The sequence below is a fragment of the Salvia hispanica genome, chromosome 3 (genome assembly GCF_029641045.1).
Source record: "Salvia hispanica isolate PSC_SH4W2 chromosome 3, Shi_PSC_v1, whole genome shotgun sequence".
NCBI lineage: Eukaryota > Viridiplantae > Streptophyta > Magnoliopsida > Lamiales > Lamiaceae > Salvia > Salvia hispanica.
Window position 1 is genome coordinate 27384279 of NC_142694.1, and position 18210 is coordinate 27402488.

Here is an 18210-nt window from a genome sequence, read left to right on the forward strand (position 1 = left end):
TGAAAAGACTGGAAAGCTTTTATTCAAAATAAACAGCCCTAGAAGGAAAAATTATTTAAAAGACCGAAAAATATTTTAAAAGAAATTTCTGGCCCATGCAGGTTTCGAACCTGCGACCTTCGCGTTATTAGCACGACGCTCTAACCAACTGAGCTAATAGGCCATTTGTTTTGTTTGTTATAAAAGGTATCATTGTAGAATGTTTCCTCTATTTATTGAAAACCGATTTGATTGATTAAATTTTCCTCTATTGGGTGTCTCAATTAAGGCTAATTAAGAAGTTTAAGATGTAAAAATTCCCTCGAAAAAATATTTCGGAAAACTAAGCCAAGGCTCCGCAATGTGTATGGGCCATGGTTGCTTATTAAATGTAAAAATTCATAAATTCAAATACATAATGCAATTGCCAACATTGTTTTTGTTATGCCATTATACAAAAGCAGGGGATGATTGTTCAACAATTCCAGGCTGTGGATGGTTAGAAAGATTAGAACAAAGATTAACTTATTATTCTTGGCTAATGTTATCCTAGTATTTGATGATTGATTGATGATAAGCAAAATCGTGCTTATAATCTCGATCCATCTCCATTCCAAGATTGATTATCTCGCCTATGAGTTGCAAATTGGGTCGTCGCTACAATGTACAGAGACATGAAAAAACTAGGGGAAATGGGTGATGGGTGATGGGTAGTATTGGACTAGTGTCACACATGTCCGATGCACCATATGTTTTATTTTGTTAGCACTTATTTTATACCGTTAAATAAAATAAAATAATATAGACACTGACGTTGATTAAAACATTGTTGGATCTCTATTACCACGTTGTTTCTTTAGTTTTTCACTACTACCAATCCAAAGAGATATTCAAAATTTCCAATCCATAATCTAGCAAGTACTTACTGCATAAGAAAGTAGACGTCTTGTTATATGCATGCAACATTTACAACAATAAAATAATAAGGGCTGATATGCAATATTTTGAATTTTTTTGCATACCCACCAACATTTGGTGTTTACCCTAAATTTTGATTTTGTTCCATAGAAAAACTCAAAAATAGATTTGAATTTAGTGTATGATTAGGGTGTGTTTGAATTGATGGTATATTATCTATAGAATGTGATCAATCTAAATATTGTACAAACTCAAAACTATAATCTGGCCCATTGAAAAATATCAACAGATCACAAAAAAATATCAATAGAAAAATGTCAACAGAATTTCAATGGTAGTCAATGATTGATGCTGTGTTGATATTAAAATCTTGAAATTTTACACTGTGTTGATATTTTACTGAAACAGTGTTGAAGCTGTGTTGAGAAGTTTTGAGTTTGTACAATATATAAGTTTGCATTTTATCACTACCCTATTATCTATAGTCCTTAATAATACATGTTTGGTTTATTATTTAAAGCCATATTATAGTAGGAAATTCCAAACTATCCTCTTACTTTTTCCATATTTCCATGACTAAGGGCTACATTATTAATTTTAGGCAATCTAAGATTGAAATAGTGTTATATTTTAATCACTCAATTTTTCATGATAATAAAACGGTCATTTTCACCCTTAATTCAATGGGCCCTTGCCCATTTAGCGGATCACACAGAAAAATTTAACCAACAAATCGAACACTAAATTAGGCCATTAAATACATTCTAAATGTGTCCATCTATTCATTCAAACACACCCTTAGTTACATAAAAAATTAGATTTAATGTATGGTTGGAGATGATCTGATAAGGATAAAACATACTCGCAATATATGTTGGACCAAACAACACATAGCCCACTTTCCGAACCAAATGTTGTGTAATTGTTAAAAACCCAAACCTATTTTCTCTGAAAATGCCTATTTCCACATTTGTGTTTTTGAGAGTACAAAACAATCAAATGAGGCCTTATGACATATGGGTGTATTGCAGGCTATAGATGGTGGCGTCGTGGCAACAACATCTCAACCTGAGCTGTTACATTTGACTCATTCCGCAACTGCCAATAAATAAATAAATAAAATATAATCATAAATACATATCCCAAAATTTTTGTGTTAAGAAAGCAACAGTTCCGTTTGTTTGGTTATACGCTATAGGTCATTCTCCGCTGTCCACATCACCGGTCCCATAATCCCCTGCTTCGCACCCACCTTCGCTGTCCATAACCCGCTTGACTACGATTGGCCGGCCCTTGCCAGCTCTACTGAAAGTTACAACCCCTTACGTAGGCCTCGCCGCACCAGATCGCAGCCCAAGAAAAAAACTAAATCCAGAAAGAGGTTACAGTTTTGGTGAGAGAGGTGTGATTCCAGCAATGGATCGTCATGCTATAACCATTACTACTACTTTTCTTCCCTCATTATTGCCACCTCCTCATTCTCTCCCCAACTGCATTTTCTAATCCTTCTTCAAATTCCCTTCCTCAATCCAAACCTCGTCCAATCGTTTCATTCCGCTTCAGTTTTGACTTTTTCATGACCAATTTGTGATCCTGTTGAAGTTCTGATTACAGTTACTAAAGGTGACCATTTTTTTTTTACTTTAAACTGGAAATTCGTGCTTGGTGATGGCTGATTTCTGTTTTGATTCGGAGTTTTTGTAGGCATTATTACTGAAAAGGAATAATCAACGACTTTATTGACTTGGCGTTGCTTTAATCATTATACTGTTTAGGTTGTTAAAGTGTGGAAATAATTAAGCATCATCAATAATTGTCTTTGATGCAACAGTGGAAATTGTCAGATTTTTTTGAAAATAATGTGGCTGCTATCGAATTTAGCATCTAATGATTTGTGATGCGATGCTTTTCAGAACTATAGTATTTTTTTGTGTAATTTTTCTCTGCAATATTTTTGGGCAGCTTTTTCTGTTGTTTAAGAGATGCATTTTTCTTAGATTGCTGTGGAATGTACTAAAGATTGCCAGAAAAGCATCTTCTCATACACAGGAGAGGCATGTTTCTTTTTATTCCCATAAATGAATGGACAAAATACAGTAGTTTGACCTTTTTTTTTCTGAAATAGTGCAGTAGTATATGTCATTGTTATTAATGCTACTGTCTATTTTAAGCATGAGAAGGAGAAACATGGAGTAGGTTGCGTTCTGTGTGTTGTGCCCGGTTCTCACCTAGGAGAGGTAGAGTACACTAGAGAATGTATTAGTGAAATTTGATTTCAGTCATAAGCTTGCCCACTCTACTGCACTAGTCTACCTCAAAGGGGCAGCATACAAGCTTGTATATTTCTTTCTCTATGAGGAGGAAAGTTTAGCCAGTGATATGAATGAATTAGTGTTGATCAGTTGGAATTAGTTATACTTAGATATTGCTTATAATTCTCTTCTATTAGGAAGTTGTTCAAACATACTCATTTCTTATTCTTGATTATGCAGGATGTGATTGGGATGTAGCTAGTGAGATGGGACCAGTTTACCGGATAATGTTTTGATGACATTCTGTGCACTTTGCTGCTTTATTTTGGGTATATTTGCATGGGAAGCTTGATGTACCTGCCTGACAATAACGAGAACGGGATGGCTAGGAAAGTTGTTCTGCATAAGAGATATGATGGTGGTAAGCACTAGCTAGGCACTGGCGGTACTCAAGAGAATTGTTAGATTACTGAGATAATTTTCATGAAATGAGTTGGTCGATATTTTATTTTGGGATTACTTCAACCAGTAGTGCTTTTTCTTAGATTTTGTCACAATATCAATGCACAAAAAAGTACTTTAGCAATTAATTAAGATCAATATAATGAGCTTAATATGCTTTTCCTTTTTTTGGCTTTCACATTTATCATCTTTTAGCTCCGGTTACCATGCTTGGTGAGGATACATTTTCACAGAATAAAGGATATTTTAATTTGGCATTAATCCATATTTGAGGGGTCCATGTTCCATGAAAGTAGTGTACTCACTTAAAAGCTCTTTTAAATTTTGTTTATTAACATAAGGTAATGGATTTGTTCTCTACATTTTCAGGTTTTGAAGCTCCACGAAATAGTATGGAACTGCCAGTTGAGTCATCCTATGGATTATATGCTGCAAGAGATAATATATTGGTACAAGCAGTTCCGTCTTAGCTCTCACCCTTTACTTATGAAATCATTTTCTTCTTGCCTTTGCAAGGTGGTTGTTTGGCTGGTTTATCATAGTCGAAACTGCTAATTTTAAGTTTTAGCATGAATGGTTTGAGCTTAGTTACACTTCAAGCCTCAGTGTGCGTTATAGACTTGTGATGTCATGTATATAATATTTGTAATGTTTGCTATGTGTCTCAGTATGCTCATCACATGACAAAGGAATTATCTGGTGAGGACTACTACTCCACTGAGGCTCCAATGAAGAAGTTAATATGTGAAGAGATTTCTAAAAGACCTGATTTAAGATCAAAATCACCAAGCGTAGTGGCTCGCCTAATGGGAGTTGATGTGTTACCTTTTGATTCAAAACCTGGGATGCAACTGACTGATATAAGAAATGGAAGTCCAGTGGACAAGTTTATGGACGAGAATCGATCTAAGAAGGGCTCAGTTGGTCATACAGTCTCTATCCCCAATTGCTCCAAGCAGATAGAAGTTGATCACACTGGTCGTTATATTGATGGCTATCCTTATCAGTCCAGCAGCAGGTTGAAGTCGAATAGACCTAAACCCAGGGAACATCCTCAAGAAGAGGAGCTACAGAAGTTCAAGCAGGACTTTGAAGTATGGCAAGCAGCACGATTTAACAAATGTTCTAATTTTGTAAAATTTGACAGTCCTCCACCCGAGCTGCTTGCACAAGAAGAACTCAATAGAGAGAAGATGTATCTTTATGCTACTTCTTGTAGAACTAACAAGTGTGAGAGCCTAAGGGAAGATGATGATCTATCAGAACTAAATGATTCCTGCAACATGCTTGACTTTGAGAGGGTTGCAAAGAAAAATTTACGCTATTCAGATGGGGGAAAGGAATCTTTACATCCAAATAGAGGGATAAGAACAGACTTTAGGGCCTCTCAACTCATGAGTTCTGGTCATTTGCTTAATATTGTTTCAGCTCCTTCCAAGATTGTGGTTTTAAGGCCTGGTCCTGATATGACAAGTATCAGTGATGGTTCGTGGGGCAATACTCCCAGCACTTCAGCAGGGGCAGATACTATAGAAGATTTTCTTGCAGATGTGAAGGAAAGACTAGAGTCTGAGTTGCAAGGTAAATGTTCTAAGAGGAGCACAACTGTGAGAGGACGAGGGATTGAGACCCCTTACAGGGAAAAACCATCAAAATCAAGAGAAATAGCTGAGTGTATCGCACAAGAGGTGAGAGATAGTGTCTCAAGGGATCTTGGGATGAATTTACCTCGTTCTCAGTCTACAAGATCGTACAGAAGTGGAATTCAGAACGGAACAGGTTCTCCTGAGTTCATCAACAGAGATACAAGGAAATTCTTAGCAGAGAGGTTGAGTAATGTTCTTAAAGGAGAAAGACATCGTCAAGCTGTCCGTAATAGTTCAACGTTTTCCATGTCAGATTTTGAGAAGGGTAAACCCGGACAGTTAAGGAGTACATGGACTGAAAATAAAATGCGCCATCATGATAGTTTTAGAAATGAATTACAAAAGCGCAGCTGCTCTTTCAGAGAGGATCCTGATGAAGTTGGGATGCACCACCAGGAAGACATGTCTCCGAGGAACCTAGTGAGATCTTTATCAACTCCAGTCTCGGTATCTGGAAGATCATTTGGAAATCTCCTTCTGGAGGATCGCCATGTACTAACTGGGACACAAATCAGGAGGAAGCATGAAGCAACTGAGAAGGTCCCCATGAACATTAAAAAACAGAAAAAGGATAAATTTAACATAAGGGAAAAGGTTTCGAGCTTTCGATACAACTTGACGCTCAGAGTGAGACTGTTCCGTAGGAGAGTGAAGTCTATGGAGAGATCCAGTCAAAACAAAAACAACCTCTTCAACAATATTCCAAATGGACCAGTATCCATGATGAGTTTCTCTGACACACATGTGAGGATCTTATTCGACTCACATTGATAATTGAATTTTGATACATTGTTGGGAAATTCCACTGAAGTGCTAAAACGGACAACTAGTACTAAATTTCGTTTTGATATTACTATAGGGGAATTCCACTGAAGTGCCACCCAGCCCCGCATCCGTGTGCAGTAGTGTTCATGATGAGTTTTGGAGGTCAAATGACTACCTAAGTCCTATATCATCATCAGGTGGACTTCAACTGGAGGACAGCGACGTGTCCAATGTTTTCAGAGAAATAAACTCAAATTTGACGGGTTAGTAATGGAAGTAGCCCATGATTTTGATTATAAGGTGTCGTAGTTTGAACATTATGAAGAAAATATCATGGAGTAATCTTGCATGGGTTTCTTTTTTATGATTGAACTTATAAATGATCAAGCACATAGTCCACTAGCTATACTTTCTCAATTAGTTTTTCAGAAAAATCTTCAATTCACAAAACCATGGCACTGTTCATCTTTAGTTTAGCTTCATGTAGGCTTTTAGTTATTTTAGGGTTGTCCTGAGCTGCTGTTCTAGAGCTAGGTTGAATTGAAATGCTTATCTTGAGGTTCTGGAAACTTTCCGAACCTCCATTTCTTTTAAAAAGATTGAATAGGCCTTAATCTCGTTACTTGAATGAATATGTTTTTATGAAACAAGTCGAAGCAATCAGTTCAAGTATACTAAACAATGTCATTCTCTGATACCACTACACACGGTCAACTTAAAATTCTTCTTCTTTTCCTGTCCCATGTTGTTTAAGCCTCATTTTCTTTGAAATTTCAGAGTTGCGGAGGAAATTAGATCAATTTGAAGGAGCTTGTCTAGAGGAAACTATGCATGAACCACATCCTGCAGAAGTTGAAACAGATATAGAGGACCAATCTGAAGCCTACATTAGAGATTTGTTGATTGCTGCTGGTCTGTATGATGATTCATTTAGTCGATCGCTGTCAAAATGGACACCACTTGGTAAGCCTATCACCGCCCAGGTCTTCGAGGAAGTTGAAGAGATGTATAAAGAAAGCACCAAGGTTAAAGATCAGGCAGAAAAAACAAATCACAAGATGATAGTTGATTTGTTGAATGAAGTGCTTCCTGCCATACTTAGAGAACCGGTGAACATATCTAGATACATGGAGAAGGCTAACGGGCTCGAGCACAAGTCTCCAAATGGAAGAATATTGCTATCTCTCGTATGGAATAGTATTCGAGTGTATGTACATCCTCCAACAGACAGATGTTATTATGCTCTTGATAACTTGTTGGCCCTTGATCTGAAATCCACCCCGTGGTCTAGATCAATCGATGACGATGTAAATGCTCTGAGTCGAGACATCGAATGCTTGATCATTGGGGATATGATTGAGGAAATGGTGAAGGATATGCACTCACAACTTGGAGTATAGATTCTAAAGATGTATGTTAATCAGAAGGCATATAGATTGTTGATAGGGAGAATATTGTCTGGCCACTTGCTCTTTTATTCGTTTATCAGATACTTCGATTTTGTATCATAATCTTATACTAATGGTGAGAGGATCTGGAGAAGGTTGAAGTGATATCAGGAGAATTACTATGTATTTTTTCTTGTAACTTTGAAATGTTCATGAAAGGAATGGAATTTCATAGAGCAATTTATTGTGAAGAAAATTGATTCAGCTTTTGTCTACTGCAGAAAATTTCTGATTCTGAGATGAGAACAATTTATTTGCTTATTCTGTTTTTGCATCTTTCAATTCTTAAGAAAATTGGTTTTCACTATCCATATTTTGCATCAAGAAACAAGTGTTACGGTATTTTTTTAATGTTAATAGAAATGTAATTATACTTATTGGTGAGCTAATAAATTTTCAGTTAACTCGATTTGATTGACAAGTACAATTAAAATTTTAAAATGAAAAGGTAGAGATTAAATTGCTGGACAATACCCAATTGCCTTTGTCGGACAAGTACAATTATTGATGTTTTGTAGTTTTCGGAGATAACAACATTATTTCTTCGGTTTACAAAATATAGTCTTATTTATAGACAACACGAATTTTAATGACAAACTATTAATAAGAAAGGTGTTGAAAAAGGTAGTTAAAATAAGGGAGATAGAGAGAAAAAATGGATAAAATTTAAAAGAGATGAGGAAAAATGGGTAATGTATGAGTATAAATTTTCCCTTTTAAAAAAGTAGTTCCATTTTTTTTTATGGAAGGGGAATAGAAAACATTCCTTTTTACATTATTTATTTCTCTCCATTTTAGCTATATTCTATTAAATAGGAGCATTACTTATTTTTCGAAACAAGTGAAAAAAAAGAGTGTCTCGCTTAGCGAGGGACAATGGGAGTACTAGTAGTACCTTTTTTTTTTTCCGATTTGTTATTCTTTAATTTTAGAGGAGAGCTACTAAATTAGTTGATCTAATTCCATGTCCAGACCAATAATTCCATGTTAAGGATCAGGATCTGCTAAGTTGTTTTCTTTTGTTTTAATAATATAATGTCATCAAATCTATTACTCCATCTAACATGCTGAGAATGAGTTTGTATTTTATTCATTCGATTATTGCAATCCATCTAAATCGAATAGTCGATCAAATATATTCTTTCTTTGCGGTCCTTAATTTATTCTTTAAAGTTTTGAAAATTTACACACCTTTTTTGACCTTTTCTTTTTCCATTCAACAACGTATTCGTTAATTCCGAAAATGAAAACCAATTTGCAGCTTATGTTTTTCCTTGTCCCCTTGTATTATTATAATAATACCATCATAAAAAATATATTCCTATTTATTTTCGAATACTTATCATCATCAATAAATGAAGTGCAATGACTTGAAAATCATCAAACTTCTAAATTTTCTCACCAAGATTTCGCAATTACTTTCTCATATTTTAATTAGGGATTAACTGTCCACGAACTTGATTAAATTTTGGATTTGCACACTAATTTATAAATTCTCTCAGCAATGATTAAAATTTCAATTTTATTTGATTTTGTTAGCAATTAAATTTTGACCAGTTTAATTCTAATGTGTCTCCTTAAAATCCAAAAATGACCAATTTGACCTGTGCTACTTACCCAAAATTTATGTCATCATTTTTTGACAAAATTGGACATGATTTGTCAACTAATCTTTCTTGACCAACAACCAGCTGCCCCAAAAGATGAAGTATAATCATGATTTGTCAACCAAATCTTATGAAATGGCTTCAACTTGCATTCCAGCTATTATATAAGTTATTCAGAATCTAGATTCAACACGCATCACGTGAATCAGTTTGATTGATAGTATCTTCATATAATATTTTTATATATACTACTATAGTATGAAACTAATGTACATAAAATAATCATATTTGTTGAGATATCAATCATCATCTCATTTCATATACATACGTCTTTGTCACCTATATTGATGTTGATTTTCGCAGTTTCGACCAATTTACTAATTTAGTAATGTGGTTGCTCACTTTTTTTTTTATTTGTTTAAGAAAGGCTCAAACCATAGAAGGTGAGCAAAGGTCCAACAACCCTAAACCCTAATTTCTCACTTTTACTTCCTATTTTTGATTAATTTTCTTTCAATAGTATAATATTTTCCAGATCATGGAATTATTTAAATAATTGAGTTTCTAAGCTAGAACTCTTTAGTTAATCAGCTCAATCTGCTAAGATTTTTTTATTATCAATATATTTAATCTATATATATAAATACTCAATGTTTCGTTTTGGGATAATTTTGTATGTTTTCGATAAAATATTGAAGCGTGTTTAGGTGATGTAGAGAGCTCTTTCACTTGAGAAAGAATTAATGGTTGTTTGGAAAATTGAAGAGTCATTAGATAAAATTTAATCAAAGATCAAGAGTGATTAAGCATGTAAGATAAACATGAACTTCCCAAAATTGGATTTTCAACAAAAGGGTCATTTTTAATTTGACTCTTCTTTTTTCCATCTCTACAAAAGCCGCCGCCTCCTATTCTTCTGTTTTTTAATTCAATAGTTTTTGCAAGGGGTTGTTTACTTGTTTGAATATACCCCTATATATGTTTAGGTTGCAAATTAATTTCTAAATACAGAGGTTCATAGTTAAAGGTTTTATCCTATCATTTATTGCAATCAAGCCCTTTAATTTCTAAGTTGATGCTGCCAAATGCCCAAAAGTACATTGTTATGAAGGAATTGGTATATTTACAAAGTTGAAAATATTAAATCCTCATTGTACTCAATGGGTTTTAAAAGATCATTATTATTTACGAAAAAAAGAAAAGAAAAAACTCTTACTTGTGGAATTAAGTGTAGCATATCAATATCATGATGATTGATGAATGGAAGGAGTGGATATAGTAGAAGGTATATAGAGTTTTACAGTTTACAAATTTAATTCACAAATATGGAGTATTATTATTTGTGATGCGCGTTTATTAAAAATTTGATTTCACATTTAAAATAAAGAAAGCGATATGAATCCGTTCGTGGCATGTGGCACTAATTAATTCCATGGAAGTTATGCGACTGCGACCAACGTGATTAATAAAGTATGTAGCCACTTAGATAGAAGTCTTGATTTTGCAAGCAATTATATAAATTTAGAACGCGATTTGCCTAACCCAAAAAATAACCTAAGAGTCTTGATTTACGCAGTTGACTATTTACCTAAATAAAAATTAAATTAAATTACAAGATTATTATATAAAATTCTCATGTAATTAAATAGCAAGTAGTGGGAAATTTGATCTAATTAAACACCATGAGTTATGCGCTTGTATTTCAAACATGATCCTGAGTGAAGGTGGTGCACCCATTATATGATCTTGAATTGCTTCTAACATATGTTATACTTAGTATGCAATACTGTAGTATTATATAATTCAACTTAATATTTACAACAAAACAAATTTTATACAGGTACTGATTCAATCCAATAATGTCGCATGGTCCAGTTAGAACCACTCAATTTCAAATGAAATTGTTCATATACAGTACATTCTTACTTTTAATATTAAAAATAGTTTATATAAATATATATGTCACTGAATTCTGACCCACTTGATTATTTATTTTCAGATGCACTTATCACTAGAAGTTGCAGAATACCTGAGATTCATTCGAGGCGATAATATCTGTGCATACAATTTGTATTCAAATGGAGTATAATAATAATATTAATAATAATATAGTAGTACTTCTTTCGTTGCATAGTAATTGAGGCGTTTCTTTTCGGCACGAAAATTAAGAAAAATTGTGTTAGGTGAGTTAAGTAAAGAGAGAATAAAGTGAAAAATGAGAAAGATAGAGAGATGAAGATAAAAGTAAAGTAGGTGTGGAAAAAGATGTTGACTTTTACTAAAAAGGGAAATGACTCTATTACTATAGAACGTACCAAAATGACAAAATAATTCTATTACCATAGAACGGACGGAGAGAATATTATACAGAATGCAACAGCCCATTAAAATTTATTGTATTTATTAAATAATGTGTTTGTTAATACTTTTCTCTACCACATAATGTTTGAAGCTAAGAACAGTTGTGTCGCCATCCATTATCGATCGTGTTTGAGATAATAACGAAATATCTGATGAGGTTAGGCTTATCAATTAGGAGAGTACAAAACACAAGTCAATAGTTTTCACCATTTCCAAAAAACAAGTTGCTGATTTAATAATTATAATTGCTGATTAATAATATGTGACAGTTAAGATACATGAACTTACAACTAGTAAGAATAGTACTCCATCAATTACGTACTAAAGTTGGAAACACATAAATTTAGAAGAGGCCAAATAATAAATAATTAAATAAATTTACTTTGAGCCCAATTTTCTCCTGCTATGTCAGCGTTTCTAATTTTTACCGTAACACCTGAAATAAATCAGCTCTAAAATCAGCCTCAACTTATTTCACCATTTTTTTTTTGTTTTTTTTTTTAGTTTTTCATTTTACTCAAATTAAAATACCAATACGATTTAAACAAACCATTACAATGACATAACTTAATTTAAAATCCTACATTAAACTTTAATAACTAAAGGTCCAAATTTCTTCGTCAAATGGAAATGGCTAATGGGAATGGTAGAATGAAGGTATTAATAAATGGAAAAATGTTTTTAAAAAATGAAATTTAAGAATGTGGACGGATTCCACGGGGAACGACTCACAATAAGGCCGCAAAAACCCTTCGGAACGCCCGGCACCCGCTGAGATTGGGGCTAAAAACGTCCGGCGACCGAGAAAAAGAAGACCTACAATAACCGGAAATTCCACCATATGTGGCAGTCGGAATTTCAGGCCTTATTGCTAATGCTCTTAGGTAAAGATTAATAGTGGCTATAAAAATAAAAATATAGTACTAGTATTAATTTTATATTCTCTCCAAAATATCCTTTTATTATTTTAATTTAAAATCTAAAAAATATAAATATTATTTTACAAATATCTAAATATATCGTCGTTTTGTTGGAGCATGCCAGCATTAAATTGAATCAATTTAAATTGAGTCGTAATCTAATTTAGATGAGTAGCATTAACAAATTTGGGTACCATCTTTAGAGAAGAAGCGAAAATGGAGTATAATTAAATTGGGGAAGAGAGTTATATTGCGACGACAAATTTGACGCTTTCAATTTCCCCACTACTGTTTGTCATTTTTTAGATAGGCAGCTTCGCTTCTCTTTCCTTTCGTATATTCTTATTGAAAAATACTGTAAATTTTATTCCAATTAAATAATAAAAATTAATTTGATTGGCGTTTTCTATCCAGAAATTGTAAAATTCAATTAAATTATTGATGTGTCACATCAAATTTAAACACGTGATCAACACTATTCTTGACGACACTAATGATTCTAACCAATCATGCACAAGCACACCAATTATTATTTTTATAATCATTTACATAATCTTACTTTTTGACTATTTTAATTATGTAAAATCTCGTCCGCGTTTGTATACAACAACATTCTTTGTTTTCAGCTACGCACTTTATCTACGAATTCGTATATATATATACGATAATATTTTAGGTAATAATTTTACAACTAATATTTGAATTTGAATATATTTTATTGTCTGGATTGGGGTAGTCAAGACTCCCACCCAAAACCAATTTTGTTTAAATTTTAATTGATTATTTACTGTGCTTGTATATACAGTATATTGTAAATTATTGTAGATCTATCTAGAGTGCATTTGAGTGGGTTTTTTTGGTGAATATTGGTCGTTAGTTGAGAACATTAATTAGGATATAGATGTGAACCAATGACGGGACTAGATATTTAATCAAAAAATAAATTTGAAGCACAACTTAAATTTATTTTATAAAAAAAAATATTTTCACGAATTAATGTCTACATACGATTTTTAGTACAAGTATTTTGTAATTTGGCATTGTCCAAAAAAAATAGTTTTCGTACGTGGTATATAAAAACAAATTTCTACGGTATTAAAAAAAAAAATCCAACAATACAGTTGGATTTTACATCAAACTCAAAAGAAACGAGAAGTTAGGCAACGAATTATAATAGATTGTGCAGCATCCAAAAAAATTCATTTAAATATTTATTGAAGTAATAAAATTTGAAAAACAATAGTATTTCCCCGTTCCTTAGAAATATAATATCTAAAAATAACATGTTATTAAAGTATGAGAAATAAAAAGAAAAAGAAAAAGAAAATGAGTGAAGTATTTATCAAAAAACAAAGTTGAATTATATTAGGAGATGAATTAAAAATGGCACTATTTTTTGGGGAGGATGAATGAAGTACTATGTGTTTACATAAATAAACATATATTTATCAAAGTACGAGACAAATTTCTCTGTTCTTAATATAATTAATTCAATAATATTCTATCTATCTCAATTAAAAGTGAGTAAAATAAAAATATCACCATCCACACTTCATTCTCTCTAATCACAAAATAAGGATGCATAAAATTATGTGACAAATAGTAAATACTCCATTTTAAATGGGATGGAGTAACATTTATAAAACTTTATATTTTCCAAAAAATAACCCTAAAAGTTATAGAATTAGCATTGGCCAGGTCATACACGGCTCTTTCCTTGATGGAAACAACTACTCCTTAAATAGCGATGAGTCATGACTATGTAGACATAATAATAATGGATAATGAGGATTTTAGGTAGCATGAATTTTACGTTGGTTAAAAAATCAGTGTGAACAATGATTGTATTCATATTTTTGCGTTACTAATAATGAAAGAAAATTGATGGGAATAGTAGATTACTTATGATATTGTAGCACGTTAGTAGGGGGCCAGTAATGAAATTCCAACATGTGAAAACCAAAATTGCCAACTATTAATTTCCTACTCTTCTTCATATATAAAGCTGAGTCATCACCTACCAATCGCCTATATATATACACATACATCTACCCACAATTAATATACTCCCTATTATTTCATATACTCAAACAAAACTTCAAGCCTGCAAATTCTCTCACTTAAAATTAAGGTTTGTTCATTTCATTTTATTTCTCTCTTTCATTCTTGCTAACCATATACATATATAATCTGTTTAATAGATTTGCTTCTCCTTTCCAAACAAATTGTTGATTTGTGGTGTTAACAAAGTGACTCACCAAAATTTTGCATGCTCTCTCTCTTCAGACACACACAGACCAAATATAGTACTCCTATATAATCAATTCATAAAATATATATGTGTGTTGTTATGGCGTAGCTTAATTAGTAATGGATTTATATTCATTAATTGTGACAGCTATTTCTTCTCCAGATTTGTACAGTCAGGCAACGGAGAATTTTGGCTCTCTTCCGACGTAATGGACAATTGCTTTACTTCATATTCCTATTTTTCTATTATGTTGGGAAATTCTTTGTTTTTTTTTGAGATTCGTACTGGAATATATGGATTTGTCTTGAAAAATGTACTTTCACTCATAAATATTGTGCCCAACAATTTTCATTTTTCAAACATTTATTTTTGACTTCAAAACCAAGTTCATTATCAACACCACTTCTCTTATTCCAAAACTTCAATTCGTGAATATTCTTCAAAAAAACATAATGATTTTATCTGTTTAACTCAATAATTATTTGGAAATTACGTCAGCAAAATAAATACGGAGTACTATTAATTAATAAACTTCCAGAATCACATAAAATAGTAATTACACTTGTACAACCAGTTTATTTTGTTTTAACGAACTCTATTAGTAATTTTTTGTATACTTTACTAAATTAGGGTGGAAATATTTGTGATGACAATAATTTTGAGTGGAATAATTGTGATAACGATGCCACATTGTGCAAAGTTAAATTTCGTTACGGAATATGAGGCGGGATTTGACGCGTTGAGTACTTATAGAGGATGTAATTTAGGTGACGTGACAGCTTTGACACCTTACATTTTCATCTAATTTGCTCTTTTTTTGGGGGGCAAATTATTTTAATTTTTCTTACTCTAGTATTTTTTTTCCTCCTAATGTATTATTCCGTCTTCTTAATTTTTTAAATATTAATTTCTTAAATTTTGTACTCAAAATAAATATCGCAACTATCTTCAGGCGATATAATAATGTATTTTAATATGGTTTTAATTCACTTCATTTGATCTCACCTATTACTATTATATTTTTCATATGAAAATATTATTTTCACTTCTGGAATCCATATGGGAGAATCAAATACTATGTGGTATGGACCACTGTTCAAAAAAGAATCCAGCTATACTTACTCTTTTTCTAAAGTAAATTGATTGATATAGAGGTTATTTGAGAAAGAAGAAATATCGACAATATAAATTCTAAAACAGCACTTATTTGGTGAAAAATCATAGTAACTCTTTAAATAATGCTACTAGTGTTTTGAATTGAAGGGAGGTGATAATTCATGTGTGTGGCCTCCTCATTATACAATTCAAAATGCATAAAATCAACGAAGATAGATTAAATTAGACGTGCATGTATTTAAATATTAAGTACTTCTCTAGCTGTTTGAGTAGTTTTTAAGGTCACTTTACTTTCATTCTTTGCATGATTCGGCTTTTGAATCTAGAACACGTTATACAATTGTGAAGGTCAAACCTCTCTATGTTCTCAAATTAGTTGTGTACAAATGAAAATGTTTCAATTGCTCTAATAAATATTGTTTGTGTGGCAGATTAAGCAAAAAGTGGGATTTTAGAATTTTGGAGGTGAAAAATGGGGTTGATATCATTGTTGGAGGTGTCATTGATGCCAATTCTACAAGTGCTTATATTGTGTATGTTGGGAGCTTTCATGGCTACTGATTATCTCAAGCTTTTCCCGGCCCAAACTCGACGAGCCTTGAACCGCGTAATTACATTGAATTCCTCCTCCTTTTCATCCAACTTGCAATACGCATGATTTGTAATAATAGTACATGTTTGTGGTGGCAGATTGTGTTTTCAGTGTTCACTCCAGCATTGGTGTTTTCAAGTCTTGCAAAGACAGTGAAGCTCCAAGACCTTATTTCATGGTGGTTCATGCCTGTGAATATTGGGATCACCTTTATGATAGGAGGCACACTTGGATGGATAGCTGTCAAAATACTAAAACCACAACCTTACCTCCAATATCTGGTGGTGGCTATGTGCGCTACTGGCAACTTGGGAAACATTATGGTCATTCTTATCCCAGCTATGTGTGAAGAGCCCGGCAACCCCTTCGGAGAAAAATCCGCCTGCAGAACAATTGGTCTCTCCTATGCTTCTCTCTCAATGGCTGTAAGTCTAAATTATAATGTACTAGTACTTACTAACAACAACTCATGTGTTTGATTTTAATGTATAATAATGTTGGTTTGGTTTGGTTTGATTATGGTGAGCAGCTAGGTTGCTTCTACATGTGGACGTACACGTACCACTTGATACAAAACTCGAGCACAGTGTATCGTGCAATGCTTGGGGAGGGGGAGACCGCGAACGAACAAAACAAGGATTTGGAAGCCACTCAGACAACAAGTCTTCTTCATCATCATAGTAGTGTATGTACCTCTAACTGATGTTTCTGTTTACAATTAAGTTGTTTTCTCTGATTGCGAAATGGGGAATATTCTGTGTAGGCAACGGATCTGAAGCCAGCTGAAGCACTAGGGAACAAATTGTTGGCAGTTTCGCGTCAAATATTGGAAGAGCTAAAAGCACCTCCCGTCGTTGCTGCTGTCAGTTTCTTACTCTCTTTGTTTTTTCGCTTCCTTGCTATGAATATGTCCATACTCACACTTGGAGGTTGTTTTTCAGTTTGTGGGGTTCGTATTTGGTGCTGTTTCGTGGCTTAGAAACCTTGTCGTTGGCAGCAATGCTCCACTTAAAGTGGTCAATGATTCCATCACAGTCATAGGGTATGTAGGAGCCTAACTCATCTCTCTTGATGTATATATGTTCATCATCATCTAACCTGGGTTTGTGTTTAGGGATGCAACCATTCCTTGCATCAACCTCATCCTAGGGGGCAACCTCACAGAAGGTACTTTTGCATAATCAAGTAGATTGATTCAAATTCAAAAACGAGCTAGCAGTAACGACTAACGATGATGTTTGGATGCAGGATTCAACAAGTCGAAATTGGAGCCAAAACTGGCAGTTGTGGTGATCGTAGTGAGATACATGTTGCTTCCAGCAGCGGGAATTGGAGTTGTGAAAGCAGCGGCGCATTTTGGGCTTCTCCCGGAAGATCCACTGTTCCAGTTCGTGCTCATGGTCCAGTACACTCTTCCACCAGCTATGAACATTGGAACCATGACACAACTAGTTGATGTCGCACAAGAGGAATGTTCTGTCCTATTTCTCTGGACCTACATAGCAGCCGCCTTTTCGCTCACTGCGTGGTGCACTGTTTTCATGTGGGTTTTGTCCTAATCAACCAATTATGCATTTGACCTCGGATGCCAATCCTTGGAAGCCCCATAATTCAAAGAAGCAGCAGCAAAATCGAACAAATAAAGATACTACGAGTCAAGTCAGCAGATTATTTCGTTTGGTATTCTATTGATTGTTTCGATCATATTTTCATTTTTTGGTTGCTTGTATTGATGCATATATATAGACATAGTATTATTCATTCAAGTCAGCACATGTACTGCAAAGAAACACAGTACAAAACTCTGGCCGGATGTACACAAGCTTTTGCCCTAAATGTGTGGAGAATTAGAGTCTGATAGAACATCACTCTTGAGTTATTTGAAGTATATAT

The 18210-nt window shown here is 33.5% G+C and overlaps 2 protein-coding genes and 1 non-coding gene across 9 annotated transcripts; 2 read left to right on the forward strand and 1 right to left on the reverse strand.

The window, feature by feature from the left end:
- Positions 1–89: 89 nt before the first annotated feature.
- Positions 90–163, reverse strand: TRNAI-AAU (transfer RNA isoleucine (anticodon AAU)). The gene has a single exon. It is a non-coding gene; the product is annotated as a tRNA-Ile (tRNA).
- Positions 164–2260: 2097 nt separating this feature from the next.
- TRM26 (RB1-inducible coiled-coil protein) lies at positions 2261–7685 on the forward strand. Of its 4 annotated transcripts, XM_089068951.1 has the most exons (7): positions 2261–2520; positions 2895–2951; positions 3390–3570; positions 3981–4069; positions 4280–6001; positions 6117–6285; positions 6800–7685. In XM_089068951.1, exons 3-7 carry the CDS (start codon positions 3489–3491, stop codon positions 7420–7422), a joined length of 2685 nt encoding a protein of 894 aa, XP_088925077.1. In that variant the 5' UTR covers positions 2261–2520; positions 2895–2951; positions 3390–3488; the 3' UTR covers positions 7423–7685. The 4 variants fall into 4 exon arrangements, with proteins under 4 accessions (XP_088925077.1, XP_047974674.1, XP_047974677.1 ...); XM_048118717.2 differs by lacking the exon at positions 2895–2951; XM_048118720.2 differs by lacking the exon at positions 2895–2951 and having other exon boundaries at positions 2262–2520; positions 3981–4060.
- Positions 7686–14355: 6670 nt separating this feature from the next.
- LOC125212390 (protein PIN-LIKES 7) lies at positions 14356–18205 on the forward strand. Of its 4 annotated transcripts, none has more exons than XM_048112549.2 (9): positions 14387–14489; positions 14772–14814; positions 16157–16332; positions 16416–16742; positions 16847–17002; positions 17081–17179; positions 17259–17359; positions 17432–17484; positions 17566–18205. In XM_048112549.2, the coding sequence occupies exons 3-9, from the start codon at positions 16198–16200 to the stop codon at positions 17874–17876; spliced, it is 1182 nt and encodes a 393-aa protein (XP_047968506.1). In that variant the 5' UTR covers positions 14387–14489; positions 14772–14814; positions 16157–16197; the 3' UTR covers positions 17877–18205. The 4 variants fall into 4 exon arrangements, with proteins under 4 accessions (XP_088923332.1, XP_047968506.1, XP_088923333.1 ...); XM_089067207.1 differs by having other exon boundaries at positions 14437–14489; positions 14757–14814; XM_089067206.1 differs by lacking the exon at positions 14772–14814 and having other exon boundaries at positions 14356–14489.
- Positions 18206–18210: the final 5 nt, after the last annotated feature.

Excerpts from the sequence above, each read along its gene's own strand:
- TRM26 (XM_089068951.1), top strand. The coding sequence starts at position 3,489 with ATGGGAAGCTTGATGTACCTGCCTGACAATAACGAGAACGGGATGGCT. Across the intron at positions 4,070-4,279 it reads ATAATATATTGGTACAAGCA|TATGCTCATCACATGACAAA; the intron begins GTTCCGTCTTAG and ends TATGTGTCTCAG. Across the intron at positions 6,002-6,116 it reads TGAGTTTCTCTGACACACAT|GGGAATTCCACTGAAGTGCC; the intron begins GTGAGGATCTTA and ends ATATTACTATAG.
- LOC125212390 (XM_089067206.1), top strand. The coding sequence starts at position 16,198 with ATGGGGTTGATATCATTGTTGGAGGTGTCATTGATGCCAATTCTACAA. Across the intron at positions 17,180-17,258 it reads CACCTCCCGTCGTTGCTGCT|TTTGTGGGGTTCGTATTTGG; the intron begins GTCAGTTTCTTA and ends GTTGTTTTTCAG. Across the intron at positions 17,360-17,431 it reads GATTCCATCACAGTCATAGG|GGATGCAACCATTCCTTGCA; the intron begins GTATGTAGGAGC and ends GTTTGTGTTTAG.